Genomic DNA, 11,838 nt, shown 5'->3' on the forward strand with positions numbered 1-11,838 from the left:
GAACAACCATTTTATACTCAACCAAGTCCTGACTCACGTCTCCGTTCGGCCACCACAGAAAACGCAACAAGTCTGTGTCCTTTTCCGGAACTCTGACCTGATAGTACATGGCTTCCACATCTGCCATCATGGCAACTTCTTCTTGTCTAAAGCGTGCGAGCACCCCAATGAGTGAGTTTGTCAGGTCGGGTCCCTGCAGAAGCTCGCTATTTAATGATATTCCCTGATAGCTGGCAGCACAGTCAAAGACTACCCTTAGCTTTTTCTTTTGAGGATGGTACACACCATGGTGAGGTATGTACCACACTTGCCCGTCTTGTCGACTTAGGTGGGGTGTGGGGACCTTGACTGCATGACCCTTCTCAAACATGTCATTCATGAAGTTTAAATACTCTTTGTGAAAGGAGCGGTTATGCTTAAACTTCCGTTTGAGGTTCAGTGCGCGCTGCATGGCTGCGCTTCGGTTATTGGGCATTTGAATAGCTGCTTTCTTAAATGGGAGACCGATGTAGAAGTGATAACTAAAAATCAAGTCAAGAATCTTGGGGTGATTCTGGAGACAGACCTTAGTTTCAGTAGTCATGTCAAAGCAGTAACTAAATCAGCATACTATCATCTCAAAAACATTGCAAGAATTAGATGTTTTGTCCCAAATCAAGACTTGGAGAAACTAGTCCATGCCTTTATCACCAGCAGGGTGGATTATTGTAATGGTCTCCTCACCGGCCTTCCCAAGAAGACCATTAGACAGCTGCAGCTCATCCAGAATGCTGCTGCCAGGATTCTGACTAGAACCAGAAAATCTGATCACATCACACCAGTCCTCAGGTCCTTACACTGGCTTCCTGTAACATTTAGGATAGATTTTAAAGTACTTTTACTTGTTTATAAATCACTTAATGGCCTAGGACCTAAATACATTACAGATATGCTCACTGAATATAACCCTAACAGACCACTCAGATCGTTAGGTTCGAGTCAGTTAAAAATACCAAGGGTTCACACAAAACAAGGGGAATCCGCCTTTAGCCATTATGCTCCCCGCAGTTGGAACCAGCTTCCAGAAGAGATCAGATGTGCTAAAACATTAGTCACATTTAAATCTAGACTCAAAACTCATCTGTTCAGCTGTGCATTTATTCAATGAGCACTGTGCTACGTCCGAACTGACTGTACTATCTTATGTTTATCTAATTTCTTAAACTGTTTTATTTTTATTTGAAATTATGTTTTTATTAGTTTTACTTAGTCTTTTATTTTTATTTTTATTAAATTTTAATTAGTTGCAAACTGCATTTATTTTTATTTTAAATGAAATTTAAAAGTTTTTGTTAAAATGTCTTATTGCTATTATCTTTTATTTCATTTCATGTTTATTTTCTTCTTCTATGTAAAGCACTTTGAATTACCATTGTGTATGAAATGTGCTATACAAATAAACTTGCCTTGCCTTGCCTAGCCTTGATTATCGGCAAACTGCAGAGAATTAGTTACAGAGTCTAAAAACTGATAGTCCTCTTGTGACAACTCAGCTTTGTCATCACAGTTCCGTTCAGGAAAATCATGGTTGTACTGTTGTATCAGCATTTGTTCTACACTTTCGATGGAAACTCTGTTGACTGCAACGCTCACTTGCTCATTGTCACATGTGCCTTCCTCGACCGACTCTCGAAGAGGTCCATTTATGGTCCATCCGAGAGCAGTCTTTACTGCATATGGCCCATTGTGCCTGCTGTTAATTACTCGCCATGGTTCTAGGAGCCTGTGCTCTTTGTTACCTATGAGAATTTCAACTCCAGCATTAATGTGAGGCAGTTTTACTTCGCTGAGGTATGGCCACTTATCAATGTCGTGCTGTTGTGGAATATTTTCCACTGAGACTGGGATACTCTTTTGTGTGAACACTTTGGGGAGTTCAATAAAGGTGTTTTCTTCCAGACTGCTAACCTCTAGGTCAGTAAGCACGTAACTTTCTACTTGTTTCCTCGCGTTCATGGTGCTTAACATGATGTCAATTTTTTTACCTTGTACGTTTAATCGCCTTGCTAATGACTCTGTACAAAAGGTAGCAGAGCTACCTGGGTCCATAAAGGCGTATACTTTTACTGTCTTGTTGCCTTTATTTTAACAGGTACTATGGAGAGAATACAGTCATCTCCAGCCCCGATACACGCACTCGTTTCGTGACTCGCTGTAACAGGCAATGTTTGAACTGGTTCGGTTTCGTCAGCCTTTACGATCGCTTGAGCTGTGTCTTTTGCTGCAATGTGCAGCATGCGAGGATGTTTCTTTGAACACAACTGACACGTAATTTACTTCGTGCAGTCTTTGCTTAAATGTCCTTTTACTAAACAGCCAAAGCAGAATCCATTCTTTTTTAGAAAGTCCAATTTGACCTTATATGTCTCATTGTTAAACTTGTGGCATTCGTCTAGGGTATGATCTTGCTCACAGGATGCACAAGGTTTAGTGAAGGCACTAATAACTAATGCACCACTAGTCTTTACTGTGATTGAGTCTTTATGATTTTTACCAACCTGTTTTACGCCGGTCGCAAAGCTGCTACCTCTCTTTTCTTCCATTTTTTGCTTGAATCCTGAAGGGGATTTGTTGCTGTGTTTTTTACCACTAGTCGTTGTACCATTAGTCGAAACGTTCAGGTCTTAAAAAAGTGGGTTAGACATTACCTTTGCTTCTCGTTCTACGAATTTCATCAGCTGCACGAACTTAGCTCTTTCTTCATTGCGCTCTTCGTACTCGTATACGTCGCTTCTCCATTTTTCACGCAATTTGTGGGGCAGTTTTGAGGCAACACTCCTCAAGTTGGTAGCATTGTCTAGCTCATCCATGTAATTAATGCTTGACATGGTATTGTAACATTTTACTAGGAACAGGGAGAAAGTTTTTAGCGACTTTCCGTCCTCTGACTTTATTTCCGGCCAGTTGAGTGCCTTTTGCATCAGCGTTGTAGCGATTATTTGTCTATTTCCGAAATTGTCATGTAACAGTTTCATAGCCTCTGCGTAGCCACGATGTTCTGGCATGAGCAGGCAGCTTCTCACTAGGTCCTTAGGCTGTCCTTCAGTATACTGCTCGAGGAAGAACAGCCTTTCCAGATTGCTATCAGTTTTGGTTTCGATGGCATGTTTAAAGGCTCTTACAAAGGACATGAACTCAAGAGGGTCACCATAGAATGGAGGAACGTTGCGCGGAGGTAAGGAATGTTGCCTCTGACTCTTCGCAAACATTTCTGTAAGATCTGCCTGAAGTGGCATCCTACCCTGAGGCTCCACTATGTCAGTGTTGTAAAGTGAGTGTTCGTTACCTTGGGTAGGCCGTTCCATTAGGGTGCTTGACATTATGGGTTTGGCACTCACTGGCATGCTTAAGTGGGTTGCTCGGAGGCGTGATGGCAGCTCGAGGTATTCCGTTGCCGAACTGTGGTCGCAGTGGTCGTTGTGCTCCGGTTCCGGGGGGCATGCACCACTTGTTTCGACGACCACGCTCCGTCTCGCAGGATGTTGTTTTTTACGGTTCTGGTAAGAATTTAGTTCAGCATCGGCTATTGCAAGCGCCGTTTCCAATTCCAGCCTTTCCTTTTGTGCCTTTAATTGTGCTTGCTTAGCCTTTAGTTGTGCCTTCAATTGCTCTTCCTCGACCTTTAATCGTGCTTTCATTTGCTCTTTCTTAGCATTTAATCGTGCTTCCTCCAGCTCCAGCGCCTGCCGATCTCTCAAGGTTGCTGCTTTAGCCAGCAAAGCTGCTCTGTTGGCTTATGCCCTTTTTAGTCTAGCTTCGGATGCTGACGTTAAGGACCTCTTGGATGCCGCTGACGTTACGCTTCCGTGCCTTTGGGGGGCGGGCGTCTTGCGCTCCAGCATTGACACACTGTCGTTTGGCGAAACTCCATCGTCACCTGTTTGAGGCAACTTAAAGCGATTGCTAGTGTCCGCGATCCACGACTCCACTCTTACCATGAATTCTGAGCAGCGCGTTAATCTAGGGTGATACCAGTGGTGCTGATCGGTTTCACGCTCTTCATCCTTTGCGCACGATCGCACTGTTACGTTACTTTCAATAAAGTCATTTAGCAACGCTTTGTATTGGCAGCGCTTGGCTTTAACGTCATGCAAATTACAAGCATTGTCCATAAGCGCCTCTAGTTCATTGTATAATACAGTCAACTGACTCCACTTGCCTTCTCTGGCGCTCTTCAGTTCGTCGAGCACCATCACCTGCTCAGATTCGGCGATAGCGGCGTTGTCCTCGCCGTGTGACATGGTGAAGTTTAAGGCAGGCAAGTCCTCTTCTCGCTTTCGGTTTCGGTTGATGCGCGTTTTGAAGTCGCACACGCGCTCTTCACACTCTTAAATCACTTATCTTCATTTCTGCGGCGGAGCCAAGCTTTTGACTTTAATGTACGTGCATGTTATTCTCAAGTTCTGACGCGTGTCTTTTGTTACACAGTGTCACTGACGACATCAGACGTTTCGTTGATTTCTTTGTCTCTTGTTTATTTTCAACATCAAAAACAACGGTTGTTACAGTTTCTTGCATAAATCCACAGTAGTCACGACAAGTCGCTTGCTGTGTTCTATAGCTTCGATAGATTACAGTTACAACAACTTATTTTACTGTATTCCTTTTAGCTTACTGTCTCACGGTCAAAAGCTTGTGTGCTCCACACCTTTCTGTATCCTTCCGTGTCTTAACAACAACTAACAACTAACGTGCGTGATAAACATGAAACTGCATAACTGTGGGATGATGTCACAGAACAACCCATGAAATGATGTCACAATACAAATTATATGTATGATACTTAATGCTTAATGCTTAACTAATAAACTGAAATAAGATAAACATAACAACAAATCACAAGAATGAAATATGGCCCTTACACCCTGTGTAAAAAAAGTGTTCAACATTAAAACTGATACTTAATTATTCGTCCTCACAATATTCCATCCTTAAAATCTGACAAAGCCACATGTTTAATGTTTTTAACTTTTTAATGACAACAATTCACTTCTTTTTTTAAGCTTTATGTTCAGTGTTATTTCATGAGATTAACATCATTTGACATAGAAATTAATCACAGCAGTTAAGTACTTAGCATTTCTAGCTATTGTTATATACACCAATCAGCCATAACATTACAAAGCATTTTCTTCCAATATCACTGTTAGCTTGTAACGAGTTTCATGCACAGATAACACCACAGACACACAGAAACGAGGCATGGTCTTAGGGAAAAGGGGAAGGTTTAAGGAGGGAGGATGGGAAAAAGCCTCCTGAACTACCACAAGAGCAGCAAATTACAATTTAATCTGATGGCAAGCCAATAGGAAATCTAGAGCTGCGTATGGAGAGGAAGAAAGGAGGGATTCTGATGTCCACACTGAGGGGCTAACTGCTAGCGCTAAACTTCAACTGTTTTAAATGGACATTAAATATATATATTACATTATTAATAAATTTTTTATGTAAATGTGTTAGTTTACTGTAGTGGTTGTTTCACTGTGGTTGTTTACACACTCGGCCTGCATTTGGTCTGGTTTTAAATGTGTGAAAAATATTTGTGTTTGTTATAAAACAGCTGTTTTTGCAAGACATGTTTTTTTTTGCATGAGAGTGGACTCGAGTCTTTAGGCCGAGTGTGAGAACGCTCTTAACACATGTGTAGAAGTGTTACTGACTGCAGCAGCGCTCTCTCACATCATGCAGTTGTTTCAGTTGAACAGAAATAACATTGTGGTTTCTGAGTTTCTGAGACTGAGTGTTTAATCAGAAGCTCACACTGACTTATTCTGGGTCACTTCAACAGTCTGAATGTCTTTATGTTAGAATCTCAGACTAAAACACAAAAGAGCTGGAGTTCATTAATGAAAATGTCTCTAAAAATATCATGTCGAATGTTGAGAGACTATTTATTCAAACTGTACTAGAGACTGTGCTCTATCTGTGTGAGGCCTGTTATCCACCATAAAGGACAGAACAACAGAGAAAGAATTAATATTTATTTAAGTATAACCTCACACCTTCTGATAGATATGAATCGTGATTAACCTGTATTAAACATATTAATAATTATTTATGCACAGCCATTAGACAAAGTGCTGCTGCAGTCTATGAGTCCGGGAGAGTTTGTCCTCTAGTTTCGATCTCACACCAGAGAGTGTGTGTCAGTGTTAATGGAAACAGCAGTGTGGTTTAAAGTGAGAGATATAAACTAAAGAGTTTGATTCTTTCTTTATCAGGGCTGTAAGAGATGTTAGACTTTTATAAATCCAGTAATTAGAACATTTCTGGTTAAAGCTTCAGTTACTGAAGTGTGTTTAAGTTTAATTCTAAACATGAAAGGGATGTCAGACCCAAAGCCCCAGCATCAGCATCTCTGTCAGTTTTGTTTCTTCTTGTTTTCCTTAACTGTTATGACTAAAATGTTGGCCAAGGGACTGAGTGTCACATCACTGTCCATGTCTCTCTCCTCCTGCTGGTCTCCTTCTTTAAAACATTAATAACACTGTTCACTCTTTCTGTCTCTCTGAGAGTCTGGAAGAACACTGTGGGTGGTGACAGGTGGACTTCCTGCCAAAGTCTCTCCAGGTGAAGCACATGTAGAAAAGCATGAGGCTCTCACTATTCCTGTACTGTGTCTGGGAAATGGGGAGCAGTAATGAATATCTACAGCAAATGTGACAATCCAGTGATTAGAACATTTCTGGTTAAAGCTTTATTTACTGAAGTGTGTTTAAAGGCGTTTTCACATTAGGAATGATTGATTCGTAGGAACGATTGCCGTTATTTCTGAGCACTGAACGATTGTGTTCTTACTGATCAAAATAAATTAGACTTTGGCCTTAAATGATCTCTAAAACGATCCCGGGACCCTAATGTGAAAGCATCTAAGTTTAATGCTGTGAAGTTGATGCTTAGAGACACATTTCACTATTGAGGGGCTTCAGTAAATAATGTGATTGAATTAAATAGTGTAATTTGAGATCAATAATAAACACAGTTTAAACATAACTTTAAACTTGAAAAGGCCCAAAGCCCAAAAATTATATTGTGGGGACATTTACATAATGAGTTTTCTATCACATCACATCACTAAACATCAGCTCATTGTTTGGGGCAAATAACCGTGTATGTAGATGAGAAATGGTCAAAAGAGCCTAGAAGAAGTCATGAGAGTGGACTCAAGTGTTCCAGCCAAGTGTGAAAACACATTTAACACATTTGTAGAAGTGTTACTGGCTGCAACAGAGCTTTTTCATGTCATGGAGTTATTTCGGTTGAACTGCTTACACTCTGGACATTTTTCTTTATCCATTATGTGAACTCCAGACCTCCCTGATCCATCCTGATGTCCTACTTCTGGTTAAAGTTCTCATCACCTGAACACTGCTCACAGTTACTGAGGATGAACTCATATGGGTTCTCTTCTGAGTCGTCTTCCTCTCGTCTTCTTCCTCATATAGTATCAGGGAGATTTTTCCGCACCACCATCGTGTCTGGCTTCACCATTAGATATAAACTTGCACATGACAAATGTACAGAATATATAGATTATAGATTTCTATAAAGCTGTCCATTGTTAAAAGATCTATAATACTAACATTTTATTATTGATGTAGCATGTGGTGAGCTGTATTGCATAAAGTCGCAAAAAGAGCTCTGTCTCTTTAAGAAACTTTTCCACCCCTCCTTTTTTTTAGCATGTACACACACACACACACACAAATGTCACATATTTAGTTAAAGTATCATGAGCTAGGCTACTCGAGGCAAGTTAAATACCTCCACACACACACACACACACACACAGACGTGCATTTCCTGCTGATGTCTTTTTTGTCATGTCATGTTAATGTTTATTTCTCATTCACATTGTTTGCTAGTTTATTATCCTCAACATTATTTTCATTACCACAGTGATGGATAAATATCATAACTTGTACCATGACCTTACTTTTTAAAACATTTAATTTTAAATATATTTTATTACAAACATGTGACTCATCACAGCATCAGAATAGACAAGAATTCACTGTGAGCTTCACATCTCATTACAGCTAATGGACCAATCAAATCAGTCCACAGCTTCAAAACATCCAATCAGGCGTGAGTCTGGACCTGGTTTTCTACTGAACACACAAGTTCATTACCTCACTATCACTTTGTCTAAACAGGAACGATGATCACACTCTTTGTGGCTCTTTACTCTCTGCTTTGTCTCTGCACAACTGGTGAGGAACATTTTAAACTTTAATGTAAAATAGTCATTTTACATGTTTAACTAATTCATTAAAATGAAATATTAAACACTTTTTTTTTTTTACAGGAAACACTTCTGACATCAAGGAGTTTCAAGTGAAAACAGTAAAGCCTGGACAAGCTGTAACTATGGGGTGTAACATTACTGGGGTCAGAAACAAATATACTTTCGCTTGGTACAGACAGAGTTTTGGAAAAGTGCCTCAGTTTTTTGCGAGACAGTACGTTGGCTCTCCTGGCTACATATTTGTTGAGGGATTTAATGATAACCGCTTCAATGTTACTGTAAAAGACCAAAAGTTTGATCTCAACATTAATGAAATAAGAGAAGATGATGGAGGAGAATATTTCTGTGGATATGTGGAGGGAAGTACACCAAAGTTCACATCTGGAACACGTCTGCAGTTTGAAGGTAAACAGTTTTACTCTGATAACCTGCTAATTCCAGATCAACACTTTAACCAGAATTATGTGTACATGTGCATTAAATGTTGAATATTTCACATTATTCATATTTAGTATCATTTCTGTTTATTTGCTGCTTTTCCAATTTATTTGTAAAGATGAAGAGATGAAACCCTGTCCTACACCTGGAACACTTAACAAGAACACACACTCTGTTACACACCAGGGTTCAAACAGCAGAGATGGAGAAGGTCAGAGTTTTAATCAAATAAACTCTCTTTCATCTTTTCATTGGTGGACGATGTACACAAATCCTGTACTTGAGTAAAAGTAGCTTCATTAATTCAAAGTATCTTGTCACAGGTGTATCAACAGGTTAAAGCAAATCATTAAAAATAAAGCCCACGCTGTACCCTAATTGTTGTGCTTTAATTTACTATTTTTTTTTTTACATTTCTTTTTCACTTATAAGTAAAAAGGAATAACAAATGCCACATAATGTAGTTATGTATAAATTGTTATTTTCTTCTTTAAAATGTAGTGAAATTAAAGGAAAAAGTCTTCCAAAATGCAAACTGAAAAATGCAATTAGAACAGTAACAGATTTACTATTACTTTTTTATTTTATTACTTTGTTTTGTATAACAATGTTCTGTTAATCAAAATTTTATCTACCAATAAATACATTTTCTCTGGTAAAGGTGAAGAGATGAAACCCTGTCCTACACCTGGAACACTTAACAAGAACACACACTCTGTTACACACCAGGGTTCAAACAGCAGTGCTGGAGAAGGTCAGAGTTTTAATCAAATAAATTTCCTTTTTTAACAGAAATGTCTATAGTTTAAACATATCTTTGTGAATAAATCACTTTTTTCTAGACTACTCTATTATATACATTTTTTAACATAATTCAATATTTCTCTCTACAGGTTCCAGTTATACTGATCGGATTCATGTGCTGGTCTGGTTTTCCGTTTTTAGAGTTGGAGTTCTTTTCTTCATTATTTTAACAATAACACTGATTGGATTTAAGTTAAAAATAAATTAAACTGTTAAATTAAATTTGAAAATATTGCTAATTTATGGATAAGAAATGTTTAAAATTAAAATAGAGCAATTGCTTATATCAACGGTATACTGGAATGATTTGTGTCAAATTGTAATGTCATGTATTTAAGGGACATGAGATCTAACGATGTCAGAGCGTGCCCTAGTAAAAAAATAAATAATATATTTTTTTAATCTAACTGCAGTGTGGGATCATGAATGACCATAAATATACAGTATATTAGGAAAAATAAATTCTTAAGCAATTGTATTTCAGTAAATAAAATCTAAAGTGAGTGTTCAAAGCAGTAGTCCTCTTTATTTCCACATCGCATTATGTACATGTTTGAGAGTCCAGGAAGGTGTATGAGACAAATCACACACAACTAATTAATAATGAAGTCTCAGAGTGTGATAAAATGAGTCACTGTAAAATGAATAAAATAAATATCTATATAAATTATAGCTTTGTTACTGTTACAGAACTGTTAAGGAAGAGGCATAGTGGCAGAAGTGAGTTACTTAGTATGATTTCTTTAATAAGGAACATAGAACAGAAGCAACACAGAGCAACACAAAACAGAACAGAGCCACCATGAAGTCTAACATTAGGGCTAAGCATAGAGATAAACATAACCTAGAGATAAACTGAACATCACTAGTGCTAAACATGACTAGGAGTTACACTTGACTGGGAGCTACAATAACCAGTAGTTCAACAAGGAGAGACACCAACAGCAATATAACTCAAACAGCTCTTAAACAAAACAGGAACTTAGCTACATGGCACAAAACTAAACAAGGAGTTAAACATAACAAGAAACTACACATAACAAGGAGTTAAACCAGACAAGAGCTAAACAGAACTAAAGCTAAACAGGCTAGAAGTAAAACAGGCTAGGAGCTGAACACACCAAACTAGGAGAATACAAACAAAACCAGACTAAGAGTCAAGGGGGCGGGGTTAGGCATGACGCAGAGACATGGAGTAATCAGACAAAGGTAACTTCAACAACAACAACTGCACGACAAGGGAGAAACCAAACACAAGACTATTTATAAGGAAATTAATTAGCTACCTCGAATCAGATGATCGCTCCAATCACCTGACCGAGGTGCACATTGGGAGATTGAGTTCAACTTAACAAAAAACAAAGGAGACACAAAATGGCGGCTCTGCACATGGCGCCCTCTTAATATTTCTAACTACAATTTTGTGCAAAAAAATTGTTGAGCAACTCTTATTTCTGTATATTTTGCAAGGAAAGTGAGACAATAAATACAGTGATTTAATGCAACATCTTCAAACACAAGTAAATACAATATACTGTATAACAGAGTTTATATCATTCTAACAAGCTTTAAAGTCAATATTTGGTATGTCATTACTCAGCACTTTTTGGATGTTGGTAAGGCTGCACACTTCTTGCTAAAATGTCAATCACAATTTTTTGGGGGGAAATGACATCACCTGTACTTTTTTGGACACTCATCTGACTATAGCACTTCATCATCACATGCATTGTTTATATCATTTTTTCAGCATAAGGTTAATGTCACATATTAAATACATAGTTTACAGTGTAGAATTTTAGTTGTCGAAGGTTTTATTATTCAATCTTAGCATAACTCTCTATATAAAAACTACCACAAACTTGGATGGACGGATGAATTGATGGATACATGTGACAACTGATCCAAAGGTTTAGGTTGTTTGTTGGTACCTCCATTAGTGAAGCTACAGCATGGAGTTGTTAAAAAAAGCCCCAAAGTTATGGAACAAATTTTCACAATGTTCCAATATTTTTTTCTGGACTCAAATAATCTCAGTATGTAAAATTAGACTGAAAACCCATTTGTTCATTCCATCAATTTGTTCTATGTTTTTTTCCCCTAAAGTGAAGCTACAGGAGATAGTTATTCTGACCCTCATATCATCTCAGGGATTTTTTTTTTCTATGTGGAAGAATCGTATAAGAGCTATACATTAAAAAATCCTCTCAAACATGAATGAACTGAAATAATGTTGTAAAGAAGAGTTTGACAATGTCTGCAAACCAATGGAAGAGGCGAATAAACTGCTATAGAAAATGTTTACTTCA

The 11,838-nt window shown here is 38.2% G+C and overlaps 1 protein-coding gene across 2 annotated transcripts; it reads left to right on the top strand.

Annotated features, from left to right (window-relative positions):
- Positions 1-8,101: 8,101 nt before the first annotated feature.
- On the top strand, positions 8,102-10,136 carry LOC128514868 (uncharacterized). Of its 2 annotated transcripts, XM_053488761.1 has the most exons (4): positions 8,102-8,252; positions 8,348-8,692; positions 9,387-9,479; positions 9,619-10,136. In XM_053488761.1, the coding sequence occupies exons 1-4, from the start codon at positions 8,201-8,203 to the stop codon at positions 9,735-9,737; spliced, it is 609 nt and encodes a 202-aa protein (XP_053344736.1). In that variant the 5' UTR covers positions 8,102-8,200; the 3' UTR covers positions 9,738-10,136. The 2 variants fall into 2 exon arrangements, 1 of the variants encoding a protein (XP_053344736.1); XR_008356572.1 differs by lacking the exons at positions 8,102-8,252; positions 8,348-8,692; positions 9,387-9,479 and adding an exon at positions 8,847-8,936 and having other exon boundaries at positions 9,619-9,754.
- The last annotated feature ends 1,702 nt before the right edge of the window (positions 10,137-11,838 follow it).

The sequence above is a fragment of the Clarias gariepinus genome, chromosome 27, assembly GCF_024256425.1.
Source record: "Clarias gariepinus isolate MV-2021 ecotype Netherlands chromosome 27, CGAR_prim_01v2, whole genome shotgun sequence".
NCBI lineage: Eukaryota > Metazoa > Chordata > Actinopteri > Siluriformes > Clariidae > Clarias > Clarias gariepinus.